Consider the following 19,687-nt stretch of genomic DNA (forward strand, 5'->3'; position numbering starts at 1 on the left):
GTATCCCCAAAATTTGAGCAAATTAAGTTGATATAAGTATGAAAACTACCTATTCTTTCCCGTAAGAAGTATAGAAATAGAAAAAAAAGTGAGATGGTCGTGTAAGATGAGTCTAGTTTGTTTGTTTTGAATTTTCTCTCAAAGCAACACGAGGGCTATCTGCGATAGCCATCCATAATTTAGCACTGAAAACTAGAGAGAAGGCAGTTAGTCATCACTACTCACCGCCAACTGTTGGGCTAATCTTTTATCAATGAATAGTGGGCTGAGTGTTTTATTATAACGTCCCCAAGGCTGAAAGGACGAGCATATTTGGTGGAAAGATTATTCAAACCCGCGATCTTCAGATAGCGAGTCGAGCGCTCTAACTACCTGGCCATACCAGATCTGTAAGTTAAGAAAACTACGCTTCGTGTTAAATACCTAGTTGGTGCTATTAACACATGATATACGAATTTCTGGAAAGAATCGATGTTGTATTTTATTCTGGTCACCTTCTGTTCAAATATTTTTATTCCAATTAGAAATACCAATAATTTTGGAACTAACTATAGGTTTTTATCAAATTTTTGATGAAAGAATCAGTTATTTCAACTTGCTCAAATTGCTAAATTTCAAGTTTGTTTTAACTTGATGACTTAAAACATAAAACAAATTTCAAAGAATCAAAAACGTAAGTCTGCGGACTTACAATGATAGAAATGAGGTTTCGATACCCGTGGTGGACAGAGCACAGATTGCTTTTCACATAGTTTTGTGCTTAACTACAAACAAAATCATAATCCGCATCTTTCAGTATTTAAGTTGAAAAAATACATAGTAAAACATATTGTTGAAGATAACTGTTTTTATATGAAAAGTCCCGGCATAGCCAAGCGTGTTAAGGCGTGCGACTCGTAATCTGAGGGTCGTAGGTTCGCATCCCCATCGCGCCAAAATGCTCGCCCTTTCAGCCGTGGGGGCGTTATAACGTGACGGTCAATCCCACTATTCGTTGGTAAAAGAGTAGCCAAAGAGTTGGCGGTGGGTGGTGATGACTAGCTGCCTTTCCTCTAGTCTTACACTGCTAAATTAGGGACGGCTAGCACAGATAGCCATCGAGTAGCTTTGTGCAAAATTCTAACAAACAAACAAACAAACAAATTTATATGAAAAAATAAGTAAAACCTTTTTTTTACCGTATTTAAGTTAGTCGAATATTTAAAAAATCTACATTTGATGGTCTAACCAAAAATTAGTAGTTTCAGTCGTTTGAACTTAGTATGTCGGTTTAGCATGATATAAATCTTCTACACTGATATGATGAAAAAACGATTATACTCTAATGATTTCTAATGGTTTTGCACACTGGTTAGTTTTACATTATGAATATTATTATTGCATTAATCTATTATCATTTAACTCCTAGTGACTAGTTCTTGAACTAAACCTGGTGAAATTATTCAACGTAAAAATTTTTGCTTATGAATATGGTGTTGTACATAGAGACTGGTGTCATCTTGTCAGCGTGATGCTCTTCTTCATGGAGAGATATGCACTTCTAACTATAGTATTTCAATTCATATGATCTACTTGTTGTAACGGTCGTTTGAAAATCTAACAGGTGATGTTATATCTTAATCATCTTTCTTTTTGTTATAGCCTCTCTATATATCTTACTTTTATAAAGTTGCACTCTGAACTTTAGAACTGTAATTGCGATATAATATCTGTGATGGTCAGTCTCCGAAATTCGGTAAAAGTAACCCAAGAGTTGCTATTGTCTAACTGTCTTATCTTAATCTATAGTTTAACATTAGGGACAGCCAACTCAAATAGTCCTTGTGTCGCTTTACGAGAATATCCAAAACAAGTAAATAGAGAGGAAGCAAATTAAAAAATTAGTCATATTTTGTTACAATTTGTAAATCATATTTTTAAACAAGCAACTGAGAAAGAGAAAAAAAAAAGAAAGATGCTGTAATTTAAAAGTAATAATGGAAGCGTAAAATTCTAGTGTGTCTAGTATTTACATAAAACTTATATTACTACATTTCTTTGTAATAAGGCCCGACGGTTAAGGCACTCGACAAGTAATCTGAGGCTCGCGGGTTCGAATCTCCGTCACACCAAACGTGCTCGCCCTTTCAGCCGTTGTGGCGTTATAACGTGACGGTCAATCCCACTATTCGTTGGTAAAATAGTAGCCAAAGAGTTGGTGGTGATGAGTAGCTACCTTCCTTCTAGTCTCACACTGCAAAAGTATTGACGACTAGCGCAGATAGCCATTGTGTTGTTTTGCGTGAAATTCAAACCAAACCAATTTTTGTAATAATAAGATTCATATTTCATCACTCTTAAAACGTAAAGTGATATGAAATTAAACTGTTCCTGATAAAGTGTTTTGAAACGTTCTTCGAAATAAGTTCCTACATCAGGATGATTTAGATTTATTGTGAGTCTTACGGACAATAAAATAACTTAATTGAAATGAATTTATTCTTTACATAGAAAACATAACTGAGGTTTGTTAATTGGTCTTGTAAATCAACCAAAATATTCTCCTTATTGGCATTTTCCATGATGTAACTACGTCCGAACTCGTGTCCAATTATGTATTTTTGTTATTGCTTGTAAAAGTAATGTGGGAAGTACCTTATTCAACCACAGCGGTCAACTGTTATCTTTAGGGCCCAGTGATTAATGGGTGGTTGTCAGGAATGGTGAATGAGCACCTTTGAATTTGTTGCGTTTATTATTCTTACAGAGCTTGTTAACTCCGTTTATGGAAAGCTTTTAAAGATGCTGTAGTTACCGACGAATGGGCGGGTGAAGGCCAACGTGTGCAGTTAACACAAACAGTTAGAACTTCTACTGTGACGCTACAGTCAAAATGACGAAAGTGGATGAACTGGGAACTATTACGAGCTGTTCAGTTGTTTTATTTAACACCACTGGGTATAAAATTTTGTAATTAATTAAAAAGTAATTTTGCTTATTCATTGCTCACCTATATTTTGGGGTTGTATAAAAAATATAGCCTGTACTTCAACCACTGCAAATTGTGCATCTTACGTGACACTATTTTTCTTTGTAAGCTTGAGAATAATAATAAAAAAAGGCAGAGGTAAATATGAGCTAACAGTAAACTATAATAATTTTAAGTTGTTTTCAAGGTGTAAAATAACGGTCAGTGTCATTAGTTTGAATGTGCTAGGATAGTTAATTGTTTTTATTTTACACCTTTGTAACAATACTTTGTAACAATTAACTTATTATATGGTCCCCCATTTAAAAATTGCTGTTAAGAAGAATGAGCTAGAAACTAAAATGATGTTGATCAGGAAAGAAGCGATGTGTATTGCTACTAATAATCTCGTGTGAACCAACGTAAGTTATATCACTTTCATTGGCGCTCGGTTTTCAAGAGTACAAAATGTTATTCACTGCTGATCTAACTTATAAGGCTACAACATTATTCAGCGTGTCTCAGCGGATAGGAGTCATTTGGTTTTCTTCAGAATTTTTGGGTTAACATAAACGGGTGCGTGATAGTCATCCAACTTTTAGGTTAGTCTTGTTCAACCGAAGAGTGGAATTTGACCATCACTCATATATCGCATCCACGAATCTACACAACAGAACACTTTCTTTGCTGCAAGGCCTTGGACTGTGAATGTTTGGGTTTACAGTTGAAGCACACTAATCAGTATACCGCACCCGATTGAGCCATTTTTGACATTTCAGTTTGGGTTGTGGAAACGTCCATGGTAATTACGTATGCAAGAAGCTCAGAATAGTTAATTTTGAGTTTAAACTCTACACAAATGCTTCTAGTGACAGGCGAAAAAAGTGAAAATAAATTCGATTTTGAATTAAAAGTGTAAGGTTATAATTTTTATTTCTAAGATCATTAATAAATACGATACTGTCAAGTTTTGGTTTAGCGGTAAGGCTGAGGGCAAAAGCGCTAAAATCAGGGATTTTAGTCTTGCTGTGGGCACAACACAGTTTGCTCCATTTACAGCTCTGTAAGTCTACTGATATACAACGTTAAAATCAGGGGTTCGATTCCCCTCGGTCGGCTTAGCAGATAGCCCGATGTGGCCTTGCTATAAAAACACACAAACACACATACATGACTTAGATATATACATGGAAATAAGTACTGGCTCTGTTTGTACAAACAAACTGATTTTAATAGCTTGAGTATTTTCTCTTATTTTGAACGACTTAGTTTTAAATCTGTTGGTTAATCTATTTATCATCCAGCATTTAAAGTTCTTCATTTAAAATTTCTGGATGATAAGAATCCAAATAATTTTATTTGTTTCTCCGTCTTTATTAACACAACGTTGACAGTCTATAGATATTCAAGTGATAATAACTGTCGTCGTGATGTCGCTTTTATCTGTATTCCAAAGTTAAACTATTAGAAAAATGCCTTATATGTAAATGTGTTGATTTAACATTGGAGACTGATTGATGCTGAAGAATAAGTTTGTTAATAAGCAAATCACATTGGCCCGGCATGGCCTAGCGCGTAAGGCGTGCGACTCGTAATCCGAGGGTCGCGGGTTCGCGCCCGCGTCGCGCTAAACATGCTCGCCCTCCCAGCCGTGGGGGTGTATAATGTGACGGTCAATCCCACTATTCGTTGGTAAAAGAGTAGCCCAAGAGTTGGCGGTGGGTGGTGATGACTAGCTGCCTTCCCTCTAGTCTTACACTGCTAAATTAGGGACGGCTAGCACAGATAGCCCTCGAGTAGCTTTGTGCGAAATTCAAAAACAAACAAACAAACAAACAAAGCAAATCACTACCGTTTTGAATATGAAAAGCATAATACTAGACTTTGCGATACTGAAACACATTACGTAAGACTTAGACATAGAAATAAGTAGTTTTGTGTTTGATTTGTTAATTGTTTGGAATTAAACACAAAATTGCACGATGGGCTATCTGTGTTCTAGCTACCACGGGTATCAAAACGCAGCTTCTCGTGGTGTGAGTCCACAAACGTATCACTAGAAGTAGAGGAATAGCAGTAATAGAAAATATTTTTGTTAACGTGAAGGAAGTTTTTTGTTAAAATTAGTTGAATTCTTTCACCTCATATATAATATAATTTATCTTTATCTAAAAAATAAAATTTATCAGTTACATACTTTTAAAAAACACAAACATATTTTTAAATTTAAATCTGCACAATAAGCTATCTATGTTTTTCACCGCGTATTTTTCAGTGTTAATAACTCTGAACTTACCAATGAGCCACGAAGAAACAATTTTTATATCGATAATTTAAGTTATATCCTTTATGTTTTGGCACTCGTCATGTGGTAAGGATACATTGGGTAGCTAACTCATATAGCATGCGTGATTTTTTAATACCAATCAGCACCCCCTCCAGTGGCACAACGATACGTATTCGGACTTACAACGCTAGAAACCAGGTTTTGATACTCGTGGTAAGCAGAGCACAGATAGCCCACGGTGAAGCTTCGTGTTTAATTTCAAATATACCCTACTGAGAACAACAGAAAGCAGAAGTTAAAGATGTCATGGTGTTTAGTGTTTTCCCAATCTTCACTGCTGCATTTGAAAATGGCGACGTTGTAGTGACTCCAAAATTATGTTTCGCGAGCAAGATTTGTAATTCTAGAGTTCGAGATCTAAGTGAAGATATATTATTAGCCAAACTGAGAATTCTCAAAGCTGTTATATTTTTATCAAATTCGCCTAAATGAAAGACAGAGTACGGTATAATGGTCTAGCTTATAAGCTGCAAATCGGTAGGCCCGAAGTTCAAGTCTGTGATATGCTGCTGAATACGACCTGCACTTTCAGGTGTGAATGTGTTATAAAATTAGCAGTAATTTTCGCTATTCAATAAAGACTAGCCTTTAGGTGTTGAGTGTTTATGACTGTTTGTCCTCCTTCTAGGAATGATTGTGACTAAACTTTAATGTCTCTCACCTGACCGCTTATGTTAGTGTTGAATAATATGCCATTTAGGCTAAAAACACCAAATATCACTCATTTTCAGACTAATCATTTTTTAATTATTTGAAGAAGTAGAATCAATCTAAGTTTCAATATTCCACACGTAGTATAACCTTCTGTTGATAATCAACATTTGATTAGCTTCTGTCTTTTTGAAAAGTCCAATACTGATCGTAACGCTTTCAGTTCTTGTGTTATCCATTAGATGAATCTAAGCACGTTGTCAGACGAAGGACTTTACTAATTGTTAACATGTAGGTGTAAATTCAATTTTTTATTCTTGTATTTTAGTAATCTTATTTATGCATTAGAAAAGTTTGATACAGTTTGTTACATCCAATTCAAGTAACATCTGTTTTCCCCACATACTTTCACGTTCTTCAGCTTCACACTCCAGTCAACAGTTAGACGTGTAACCTCTGTTCCATCCTTCCCTCTTCCTTCAGTTTGCATACTGTTTCATTGGTGACATCATTTGGAGGTCTTACAGGTCGCTCAAAGGCTGTTTCACCACCTAGGTGATTCATTTTCTTCTTCAAGAATGATATGCTATTGGTACCTGGAGTATAGTCGTTATTAGTGGAGTATTCAAGTCGCTCAACGATTTTAACTTTTAACTGATAACAAGGTTTAGGATATCTGCCAGATGTATGATTCTACCATGATTTTATCCTTTCAGCAATTATTTTATATTTATGTTGTATTAATGTATGGTACATTATCGTTTTTAAAAAACGAATTAGTCTTGCCCATAATACTTCATCAATACCTGACAATACACAGTTATTCGTGGTTTCATCAGTTTTTTCCAGGAAACAACATTCTCAAAACAGTTAAAATGGACTATGACCATAATATATTCACCGACCATTGTTTCTTATGGTTAATATTATGTGGTCGTGTCTAAAGTGTTCTACAAATAGCCATCAAACCCAATCTCATTCATACAAGAAAAAGAATGACTCTTACTAGTGATCACTTTTTGTATGTGGTTAATTTAGACATTTCTAGAGAACCGCTGAACGTCTTCAATCATCTCTTTAGATTGTGTCAATATTATATAAACTTTTAAATATACTGGTTGTGTTGCTGAACGGTGTGTAGTACTTTTATTTCTCTGCTGTTACTGACAAATTATATATTTATTCTTTCTAAAAAATTTACTTTTTTAATGTTCTGTTTAAACCGCTAGGTCACCACCTTCGTATCTGTGGACAGGGGATGACTTGTTGCACCGAAGAAATGGAGCACAAGCTGAGAAATCATAGTGAAGCAGAATTTGCTAGACTTCTCCAAGAGTCAGTTATTGGTTTGAAAAACACGTTATCTTCCAAAACGCAGCAATTTGATGGTAAGTTAAAAACTACGTACCTATTACAAATATTAATGTAGCTCATTAAATAGCTTAACTCCTACAGTTGTTAAAAGTAATGTAATAAATAATTATATGGAGTAAATTATATAGGTCTATAAACATAGCTTTCTCCACTTCTTTTTCTACTAGAAAGTTGTATTAAAAATATTCGTCAGGTATTGTTGATTCAAATTTATTAATATAAACATTCCCATTAGCTTTTCATTATATTTTTAGACTTCTTTCAAGAGCTTATGGACAAATCTCAGAAGGATTTTGACGACATGTTTTTCCGAACGTATGGTTTGTTGTACAAACAAAATTCGTTCATTTTTGAAAGCCTGTTTGATGACCTGAGGAAGTATTATTTATCTGGTGGAGTGGATCTGACAGATGCCCTGGAAGAATTTTTTAACAGACTTTACTTGAAAATGTTTGAGGTGAAATAATCTGATCATTTTTCACAATTCCTTATTAAATTTATTATCACGTGTGACGAATTTAAGATAGAGATTTTATTCGTATAGTGAGCAGCTTTCACGTGTTATTTCTCTAAATAAGTTATATGTAAGTTAGATCAGAAGTTTTAAGTTCATATGTATGTTCTGGCTCACAACCCGAAAATCTATGCTAAACGCAGCTGTAGTTGTTTAATATGATAAACAGAAGTAACTCCAATATCTTGGCAGTAATTTTGATTTAAAATATTTCAGACCTCCAAGAGTCCTGAAAGATAATCAAAACCACATGGGATAAATGTATGATGATGGATAATATCATTTCAGTATGAAGCTAGCTGTATGCTTTTTATATGAGTTAGAAAGATATCTTTATTCCAAAAACTCTGAATGCTATTGGTTAAGATATAGTGACTTGTGAGATCGGCTTGGATTTCTGAAAGAGATTGTCTTTTAACATGAGAAAGAGTTGAGATTACCAGACTTTTTGCTTTAATATTTTGTTCTTGTTTAAAGGCCTAGTTGTACAATATAGAATTGCGCTTTCGCATTTATTGGAGTTTTAAGTTATAGCTTCATCCTCACCATCTCTCTTTTTTGCATTCGGTTTATTTACTTAGTAGTCAAATTCAGTAAAAAATTGTATATTTTAACTTAGGTTTTGAGTTTCCAGTTTTATTTACTCAGTAGGTCAGCCAATTAAGTTTCTTTCAATACTTTTATATTGTGATATTATCGGTAAATAATATTTGTATTATATTGTGATATTGTTGGTAAACAATATTTGTAATTGTCCAGCTTTTGTCTCTCTACTTTCATTATTTTGGTCGTTAGTCGGTAAGAACTAAACACTTTCATCGGTTTAATCCTTGAGACAGTTTAACTCACGGATCAAACATTTAACTTCGGTTTTCAGTAGCTTAAGACAACTACCTTATAAACAGAGTTTACAGTGTAAATTGGCATGGCCAAGCGTGTTAAGGCGTGCGACTCGTAATCTGAGGGTCGCGGGTTCGCATCCCGGTCGAGACAAACATGCTCGCCCTCCCAGCCGTGGGGGTGTTATAATGTGACGGTTAATCCCACTATTCGTTGGTAAAAGAGTAGCTCAAGAGTTGGCGGTGGGTGGTGATGACTAGCTGCCTTCCCTCTAGTCTTACACTGTTAAATTAGGGACGGCTAGCATAGACAGCCCTCGAGTAGCTTTGTGCGAAATTCCAACAAACAAACAAACAAACAAACTTATATGAAAAAATAAGTAAAACCTTTTTTTTTTACCGTATTTAAGTTAGTCGAATATTTAAAAAAATCTACATTTGATGGTCTAACCTAAAATTAGCAGTTTCAGTTGTTTGAACTTAGTATGTCGGTTTAGCATGATATAAATCTTCTACACTGATATGATGAAAAAACGATTATACTCTAATGATTTCTAATGGTTTTGCACACTGGTTAGTTTTACGTTATGAATATTATTATTGCATTAATCTATTATCATTTAACTCCTAGTAACTAGTTCTTGAACTAAACCTGGTGAAATTATTCAACGTAAAAATTTTTGCTTATGAATATGGTGTTGTACATAGAAACTGGTGTCATCTTGGCAGCGTGATGCTATTCTTCATGGAGAGATATATACTTCTAACTATAATATTCCAATGGGGTCTCGATACCCGTAGTGGACAGAGCACAGATTGCTTTTCATATAGTTTTGTGCTTAACTACAAACAAAATCATAATCCGCATCTTTCAGTATTTAAGTTGAGAAAAATACGTAGTAAAACATATTGTTGAAGGTAACTGTTTTTATATGAAAAGGCCCGGCATGGCCAAGCGTGTTAAGGCGTGCGACTCGTAATCTGAGGGTCGCGGGTTCGCATCCCCATCGCGCCAAACATGCTCGCCCTTTCAGCCGTGGGGGCGTTATAACGTGACGGTCAATCTCATTATTCGTTGGTAAAAGAGTAGCCCAAGAGTTGGAGTGAGTGGTGATGACTAGCTGCCTTCCCTCTAGTCTTACACTGCTAAATTAGGGACGGCTAGCACAGATAGCCCTCGAGTAGCTTTGTGCAAAATTCTAAAACAAACAAACAGTGCAAATTATTTATAAAATGTGAGGAAAGAACCATCTAGTGATGCTTATATTTTAACATAAGAACACACTGAATTATGTTTACCTGAAGTAAAACGTTGAACCCAAACTGACTGGTAGTTAATAGAGAGTATAATCAAATTAAACATAGTTTAATTTATTGCTTACTTTATTAATTATTAAACAGCAAATGTTGCGTGTGTATATATATCTGTATACGTAACTGAATACATTATACAGGAAACAAGTTTGATTTGTTTTAAAAATATCTTCAAATCATAAAACAACATACTCTATCCTAACCTTTATTTTACTTGTTTACCTGTTTTATAACTGCTTTAATTTTATTCAGAATTATCTCACAGATAAAACTCATATATAGAGAAAAACTATAAAATAATTATTACAATACAAAAGGTTACCATATATTGTACCACTGGAAGATAACACAGTAAAGTTAACTCCAGAAGTTAGTAATCTAGATTTTATAGTGATCATAATCTAATATGAATTATTTAATTTGACCTTGAAATCTCCCACCCCGAGAAAGTAGCAACAAAATCTTATCTACCCAAATCATTTTGCTGTTGACAACAAAACTCACATCTTATCTACCCAAATCATTATACTGTTGACAACAAAACTCACATCTTATCTACCCAACTCATTATACTGTTAACAACAAAACTCACATCTTATCTACCCAAATCATTTTACTGTTAACAACAAAACTCACATCTTATCTACCCAAATCATTATACTGTTAACAACAAAACTCACATCTTATCTACCCAAATCATTATACTGTTAACAACAAAACTCACATCTTATCTACCCAAATCATTTTACTGTTAACAACAAAACTCAGATGAAGGAAATTAAACATTTAAAGCAAATGCCTGTAGCCGATGAATAATGCGTGTTGGATGACGTGAGGTATGGAATACAAATTTATTTTTAGTTTAATTTTATGGTGTTTTCTTTTGATAAATCTCATAGTCAGCGTATCCCTACTACCCTGTGAGTCCTAATTCTTCACATACCTCTCTTACTCTGGTATATTTTACCTTTCCACTTCACTTTTGCACACTGTTAAATACATTGGTTGTACATATGAGCTCGGCGTCCTTAATTATGAACTTATAGACCAGATGGGATACAGGTAGTCAACAATAACACTTACTGCCAATTCTTGAGTTACTTTTATTGAATAGTAATATCCGTCACTCTTATGACACACCCACAGTCTCAAGGTCCGGAGCGCAATTTTACGACAAAGAGGCCCGAAACAGAAGACCCTCAGATTCACATTCCGGCACACTAACCACTAGGCCACGCATATCTCTACACAGAATAAGTTTCACGAGTAACATAGATTGGGTACTAAGGACAACTATTGCGTAGTTTGCTAAGATATAAATATTTTTGAAAAAACAACATCAGATGTATATATATATATATTTTCATCTCTGACAGGTTCTTAATGCCCAGTATCAATTCGATAAAGTGTATCTAAACTGTATCCGTGATCTGATGGACGATCTAAAACCTTTTGGAGACGTACCTAAAAGGTTAACTGTTGAAATTAAACGTTCGTTCATAGCCACCCGTACTTTTGTTCAAGCTCTTACAGTTGGGCGAGATGTGATACGGCACGTGTTAGAGGTAAGCTAAGTAACAGTCTTTAATGTGATGTCGAAAAAATAACATCATCTTATTTCTTAAGATATTGTTGTTGAAATTACATTTAACAGGCAACAAAGTTTGGGTTTACATATAATACTAGAAAACAATGTTATATTAAACTAAAACTAAGCTTTATTTTCTCCATGGGCGCACACAGAAATGTTTTGTAGGGTGGGGTTAGGGAGACAAAACATGTATGTATGGGATTAGCTTTTACAAGTCAATACACTAAAATGATATGTGTTATGTGTGCTTAAACGCAAATTTACAGTTTTAATAAGAATTACCGAAAATATTTAGTTTAACTACGATGTTAAGTTTGTATCATAATACGCGCAATACTTTGTGAAATACAAGAGGGATAAGTGCCTCATCATGCTCCTTCCTGTAGGCACCCATGGGTTTGTCATCATATACAATCAAAGAAGCTCTTTAGTTGTGTCCTACAGTTCCAGTGTGACAAGTTTTTCAAATTTGTTTTTGAACAGGTGACCCCGAGCCAGCAGTGCAGTCGGGCGCTTATGAAGATGACCTACTGCCCTCACTGTCACGGACTGCCAGACTTGAAACCGTGTGGAAACTATTGTCTTAACGTTATGAAGGGTTGCCTGGCCTACCACGCTGAACTTGACAAAGAATGGAACAATTACATCGGTAAGGTGTTACAACGTGTGGAAATTCAGTTATATATGACAAAATGTCTGAGAAATCGATAAAAGTTCTTTAAGAATTATTACAAGGAAACAAGCAAACTTAAGATTACTGTTGCCTGTTGCACACATTTCGCATGCTGTACATTTATGAGGGAGAGGTAATTGTTCACCTGCATGTTGTTTTTGCTTTAATTACATTATTTTTTTTGTGATGCTTTAGTTCGTTTTTCTGAACTATACCAAGTGTTGAATTAACCATCTAGCGACACACACAGAAAATGTAACTGTCGTGTGATTTTCAACAATATAATGGCATAGTACGAAACATGTTTAATTGCAGTCGACAGAATTCATACAGTGATTTATAGAAAACTGGAATTGCGAATATGTAAGCTGTCTCATCACCTCAAGAAAGGTAGCATGAGTATTGTGGGATACCACTGCACGAGATGAGAACCCTGAACAACGGAAGCATTTAACTAGTACATACTCAGCTTTTAACTAAATTCATATCTATCTATGTAAATAAAGAAAAAGAAAATCTGCGAGTCTGTCTGTTTGTTCATTATTTAACTATTTCTAAGTCACTGGACCAATCTGAACCAAACATTGTCAGATGATAGGCTGTTAATAGGAGGGTTCACAATCTTTCTACTTCCATTATTGATGTTATTGAGTATTCATTATCTGTGATGTAAGTTAACTGAATTGATGTATAGCGCCACGTTATTACACTAGACAAACATTCCTCGGTAGAACAGCGGTAAGTCTTCGGATTTTTAATGTTAAAATAAAGTTGGACACAGCAGATAGTTTGATGTGGCTTTGTTATATAACAATACATACACAGTGTAGGGGAGGACAAACAAACGTCATATGTATTTCAGAGAATGCGCTAGCAGTCTGTGGCGGAATGCAATGAATAAAAATAGCCACCACTATTGCAGTAATACATAAACTTAAAAGAAGTTGATACGACAACAACCACCATAACGCTGACATAAAGAGCCGTTTCTTGAGTATACCCACTTCTTAGTTTGACCCGTTACCTTACAACTTCATCCCATAAGACACTTTTGCGGCCGATGACCGTTAATTAATCAATACCGTGAAATACTGTGGAAGAACATTAGGAGATGTTGAAAGTGGGTAAATGAAAGCACCACTACTTCGGTCGTTACCTTTTGTACAGGCCCGGGATGACCAGATGGTTAAGGCACTTGACTCGTAATCCGAGGATCGCGGATTCGAATCCCCCTCACACCAAACACGTTCGCCCTTACAGTCGTGGGGGCGTTTTATTGTTACTGTCAATCACACTCTTCGTTGGTAAAAGAGTAATCCAAGAATTGGCGATGGGTGGTGAAGAATGGATGCTTTCCCTCTAGTCTTTACTAATGTAGGGACGGCTAGCACAGATAGCCCTCGTGTAGCTTTGCGCGAAATTAAAAAAACAACAACAAATAAACAACCAAAACATTTTTGTACAAAATCACTCAGACCATAAAATAGTATATAACCATGTTTTAATTATATAGATATTGAGTTCTTATGCTTATACAAAACATTATTGCGGTAATAATGAATACTGTAATAATATGCTATAAATAAATTGTGTAAAAGTTAGGATTTTTGCGTTATTTATCATAATATCCATCCCGAACAATTTCATAACTTGTACAAAGGACGGTTACCTCAGCATCTAAATAAATACGAGTATGTGATGGAGCATCTATTTTCGTAACCAAACACTCCAGAGCTCTCATGGACCAGTCCTTAGTGTACAGGTATGGGGATCATAGAATCCCTGGTTTGCGACTCGTTACTGACAATACATTGAATTGCTCTCACCGTTTTGGGGACGCAGATGCGTTATAAGAGTACTGTTTAAATCCAACCCTTTGATTAGAGTATCCAACGAGTTAGCGGGGAGTGGTGTTGACAAGTCGTCTTTTCTCTAGTCCAGTGATTTCCAAACTTTGTGCCCTCATAGTCTGGAAATACTGCTCTCGTCTATCACTTCAAGATTTGGCAAGGCCAGAATAGATAGTTCTCAATATATATGTAAAAACGGCTCGTTTGGGTTGAGAAAATATTTTACGTAGAGGAGCGAACAACGTTTCGACCTTCTTCGGTCATCGTCAGGTTCACAAAGAAAGAAAGAGGTAACTGACCGGAAGCTGACCACATGTTTGGAATGGGTGTTTGTGTAACTGAGTGTCGGATATATTTCTCTACAAGTGGGTTTTTTTCGACATCACAGATAGCCCTCAAGTTGCTTTACGCAAAATTCCCCAAATATAGTCAAAGAAACAAGTCAGGTGAAAAGAACAGTTATCCAGTGGATCTTTTCATTATTATTGAAAAAGTTGGTAGTTTTGTCCCACTATACCCATCTTTGTTTTTATTTTCTCCCAGAAATTTTTCTCGTGTGGCCCTGTGTTATTTTGATGAGTATGAGACTTACTCGTCTTTTATCGACATTAAAAAATTATACAGAATAATAATGTACTATACCTACCACTGTTTTGACTCAAATTGACAGATACTAAGACAGAACGTTTTAATAATTCACAACATTGGAACAGTTTGGATACGAAATCAGTTAATACCCTATCATTTCCCCATCATTCGTTATTACCCTCCGTTGGCTGAGATAGAAGTTTGAAGCTTAATAACAGACAATCAAATAAAATCATTCGGTACTAGATTTTACATATAACGAGATGTGGTACCTCAGTTCACAATCGAAGAAAAGGCTGTGACGATCGAAATATTTTACGTTATTTCAAGGTTAATTTTAGTCATTGGGGTTGAAGTAATTAAAGACACGTCACTATACTGTTTCGCCCATTTTGTAGTCTCGCCTCGTGCAAGCTTATATCTGAGATTTCCAAAGTTATATCCAAGCTGAAAAACTTCAGATTAAAAAGACAAATAAATATCATCATAGTAATATTAATATTACCGATATTTGTAGCTGTTTTCCAAATTAGATTAATTTTAGGATACAAAAGAAAGGCTCTTTACGGCTAATTCGCTGGTGGTAGCTGCACGCATATAAACACGCATTTTGTAATACCTTGCAATTTCTTATTCAATATGCATTGTGCATTAAGATATAAATAACGTTGTAATAAAACACAAGCCTTTCCTGCGCATGTACGTACAATGTACTGTCCAATAAAATACAAGTTTACATTGCTCATACCCTGTTGCGGTTTTCGTTGTGATGTGTTGATAAAGTGAAACATAAACTTTTGTTGTAGTTAAATGCAAACCAATGTCACAAAATATATGTTGCAAACTTTTTTTTTTCATTTTAAAAAAGTATGACAAGTATTTTATGCTACGTGTAATATTTTCTCAAAGGTGTCACTAAGCATTGGGATACAAGGCCCGTGCTCCAATTATATTTCAGTGCCTCAAATTCTCATTTGGCGTCTTGAAAAATCAGAATAGAAAACCACGATTGTATCGTACTGGAATTCCTAATCTTCACCTACATGTGGGATCGAATCCTGTTTTTTATGTACCTAGCGATGCCTCTGTATTTCCTTCTTGCTGAGGGTCGCGGGTTCGAATCCCAGTTCCACCAAACATGCTCACCCTTTCAGTCGTGGGAACGTGATAATGTGACGGTCAATCCCACTATTCGTTAGTAAAAAGAGTAGCCCAATAGTTGACGGTGGGTGGTGATGACTAGCTGCCTTTCTTCTAGTCTTACACTGCTAAATTAGGGACGGCTAGCGCAGATAGCCCTCGTGTAGCTTTGCGCGAAATTCAAAAACAAACAAACAATCCTTCTTGTTATTTGCTTAGCCTTTCAGTGCCACAGCGGACTTAAACGCTAGAATCCGGGTTTCGATACCCATGTTGGGCAGAGCACAGATAGCCCATTGTGTAGCTTTGTGCTTACAAAGCCTTTGGTTAAAAGAAAAGAAAACTATGATATAATAATTAAATAGGTGATTTACTATATAATATCGAATAATAAATTGGAGGCAATATAATAATATTATTTATCCACCTAAATTACTTTAAGTTATTGTGTGGTGAGATAGAAATAGTCAAAAGCCTCACATATATTTTATGTGTGTTTGTTTACTTCTTTTCATTTTAAAATTGTTTCTTTGGTTGGATATTTAATATTTTTGTATGTATCTAAATATCAAAACACTACATTATTATGCAAAAATGCTTTATTTATCGTTTATGCTATTCAAATAACATAAACGTCTTGTTATTAGACATTATATAAATTCCAAAATTAGTTGTATTATATGGGTCGCTCGCTGATACAGCGGTAAGTCTATGGAGTTAAAACGCTAAAATCAGAGGTTCGATTCCCCTCAGTGGACACAGCAGATAGCCTGATGTGGCTTTGCTATAAGAAAACACACACAGTGTATTATATGGCTTCTACACTGAAGTGTAAATAGAGTTTTAAAACATAAGACTGCCAAGTTTTCTTTAAATGAATTTCTAAATTAACAATGTTCAAAGTGTGTTGGTGTTAATGTTAATTTTAGGTTTATTTTAGTTTTAATTTTTGTGTGTGTTTTTTCTCAAAAATTATGTAAGAAACTACAAAGTGCTCAATGCCTTAATTAAGGATAAGACTAGATAAGTTGGCGCCAAGAAATAACCTAGTTCAGGTCAGTAAATCATGGGGAAAAAAAATCCATGTAACCACGTTGTACCTCTCATCAAGACAGAGAACCAGTTATGTAAATGAAACAGGGTGTGAGTCCCTTCATTGAATCTATGTCGGTTCCTTTAATGTCCTTTTGATCTTTCCGCGTTAGCGTACCTGGCCATTTCGTCTGATCTGATGAAAAGAAATTGGCATGGCGAAGTAGATGTTACATGAACATTGGAACACAATGAGTGTGTGTATGTGAAAGCAAGGGAGTATTATAAACAGCATGATATTGAGAAAATGGTTATTAAAATGAAATAATATTAATGCTTCTTTAGTTTACCAAACCATAAGTTTCAAGAAATGTTCACAGGATAAAATCTGTTTGCATACGTTTTGTTTTAGTTAGGGAAATATTAGAATTGTTTGTTTGTTTTTGAATTTCGCACAAAGCTACTCGAGGGCTATCTGTGCTAGCCGTCCCTAATTTTGCAGTGTAAGACTAGAGGGAAGGCAGCTAGTCATCACCACTCACCGCCAACTCTTGGGCTACTCTTTTACCAACGAAAAGTGGGATTGACCTTCACATTATAACGCCCCCACGGCTGGGAGGACGAGCATGTTTGGCGCGACTCGGGCGCGAACCCGCGACCCTCAGATTACGAAGCCCACGCCTTAACGCGCTAGGCCATGCCAGGCCCGGAAATATTAGAAACAATTTAATTTTGCATGCTGTTGTGTTCATGGTGGAAAGTAGGCGATGTACAAAAAAAACAAAAAACCTTTTACTTGTTTACCTCTTCAAGCGGCACGGTGGTGACTCTACTGGTTTAAGACTCAAAAAATCAGGTTTTGATATTTGTGCTGAGTAGAGTACAGGTAGCCTATTGTATAGCATCGTGCTTAACAACAATCAACTCAAATGACTCATTTATTTTAGAAAATGTAAACCGACAGTCTAACCTTCAATCCACGAGAATGAATGTTACTTTTCTGTTTATGTGTTTTTCTTATAACAAAGCCACATTGGGCTATCTGCCATGTCCACAGAAAGGAATCGAATCTCTGATTTTAGTGTTGTAAATCCGTAGACTTACCGCTGTATCACCGAGAGACGTTACTTTTCTCTAAGTTTTCGCAGAAGTCATGTTTTTTACAAAACACAGATCACCCAGCTGGTTCTGTTATGAAGTGCCTATACTATAATTTAAATTCTTAATGCTCCATTCCACAGTACATCTCGTAATATGACGAACGTGTCGCTTTAATTAGGATACGTAGTTCAAAATAGATCTCTAAAAAACAAAAAAAGTTTTCGAAACTTGTTTTTCCAATTGTTATTGGAACTTTGTTATTGAACTTTTCCAACTAAACCATGTTGTAGGCAAGCGAGGTTCAGAACCATAAATAGAATCTAGAATATTTTATATCCCAAATTATTATGTCTGTTTGCGAATTTGACAACCAGTTTATTGAATACTGTCGTGAAGTTTGTTTATAATTATTAAAAAACCATTTGATAAAAAAATTAAAATATACATGATGTCACCTGTTATGGGGTGATGGATTTTGAGGCTAAAGTGTAGTGATGCGTGCATATTACCGTTTTTGTACTGCTAACCGAATGAAGAAAAATAAATATTTTGTGATAGAGTAAACGTTAGAATGGGCTCGGCTATCTGTACTCTGATCCCCACTGGTATCGAAACCAGACTTTTAAAGTTAGAACCTCTAGACTTACATCTCGGTCGCACTGAGATGAGAGGTCAGTTCTTACATTTGTGATTCCGAGTAGTTCACAAACACCATATTATTATTATTTTTTAGACTATCTTCAAGTCTAACCAGTTGAAGGGTAAGAGTTGGCGGAAACACTGCAACACAAAGCATATAGTTCTTAGAAAAACAATTGTTCAATTACGATGAAGTAATGCAACTAAAGCAGTTAATTTTAAGAACTTCTAGAAACCGATGCTCAATTTGAATGCTTTCATCTGTGACGCTTGCTCTTTATCATAGTGATGGATGTCTGTAAATGAAAAAGACAGCTTCACGTTTAAAGCAAAATCGTTGTTACGACGTTAAAAAAACAGAAAAAAACAACAAGAAAACCATTTAGCTGATAGAATAAAAAGAATTTCATCATTTTAAACCCCATGTCTTAAATTGTTGCACCTGATATAATATTACTTATCAAACTACTGTCATCAATGTAAACTGCATTCCCACGTTTTTTGTTTTCTCATTGTTTAATTTTTTGATACTAAAATATTCAGTTATTATCTTATTTTTAACTCTTTCACAGCTATGGGCGCATGCGCATACTCTTCTAAACCACTGCCATGTGCGTTTGGAATTTCGTACCATCATGAAAAGAAACGTTCATGAGTTTCAAGTTTCAGATAAGCAATGAAATATTAAAACACGTGTCTTTTTTTCGTCTTCTGTGTATGTAAAAATAAACCAGGCATTGGAGGGTTGTTTATCTATAAATGTGCCAGTGAAGTAGTTAATAAATCGTTGCTTGTGTCTTGCTAATGCGGTTAACATAGCTTCGAGCTGCTATGTTTCGGTGAATTCAAAGACTTAGAATTAACTATCAATTTCTTACAAAAAATAAAAGATAGACTTTTAAATGTTGTTTTGTTTCTGTTAGATGCCCTTCTGATGTTAGCTCATCGCCTTGAATCTTCCTTCAGTATCGAAGCTGTTGTAGAACCAATTGAAATTAGGGTGTCAGACGCCATGATGACTTTCCAGGAGAACGGTCACATCATTTCATCGAAGGTAAACTGAAAAAAAAATAAAACAACAACAGAA

General features: G+C 35.3%; 1 protein-coding gene across 1 annotated transcript in view; it reads left to right on the plus strand.

Annotated features, from left to right (window-relative positions):
* LOC143241015 (glypican-6-like) overlaps window positions 1-19,687 on the plus strand; it is a 52,173-nt gene that overhangs the window by 19,856 nt on the left and 12,630 nt on the right. The window contains exons 2-6 of the mRNA XM_076484418.1: window positions 7,175-7,333; window positions 7,574-7,776; window positions 11,363-11,551; window positions 12,061-12,226; window positions 19,524-19,654. Of these exons, the coding sequence (XP_076340533.1) occupies window positions 7,175-7,333; window positions 7,574-7,776; window positions 11,363-11,551; window positions 12,061-12,226; window positions 19,524-19,654 (848 nt within the window). The remainder of the gene's footprint in view (window positions 1-7,174; window positions 7,334-7,573; window positions 7,777-11,362; window positions 11,552-12,060; window positions 12,227-19,523; window positions 19,655-19,687) is intronic.

Source organism: Tachypleus tridentatus, chromosome 13, assembly GCF_004210375.1.
Source record: "Tachypleus tridentatus isolate NWPU-2018 chromosome 13, ASM421037v1, whole genome shotgun sequence".
In the NCBI taxonomy this organism is placed as follows: domain Eukaryota; kingdom Metazoa; phylum Arthropoda; class Merostomata; order Xiphosura; family Limulidae; genus Tachypleus; species Tachypleus tridentatus.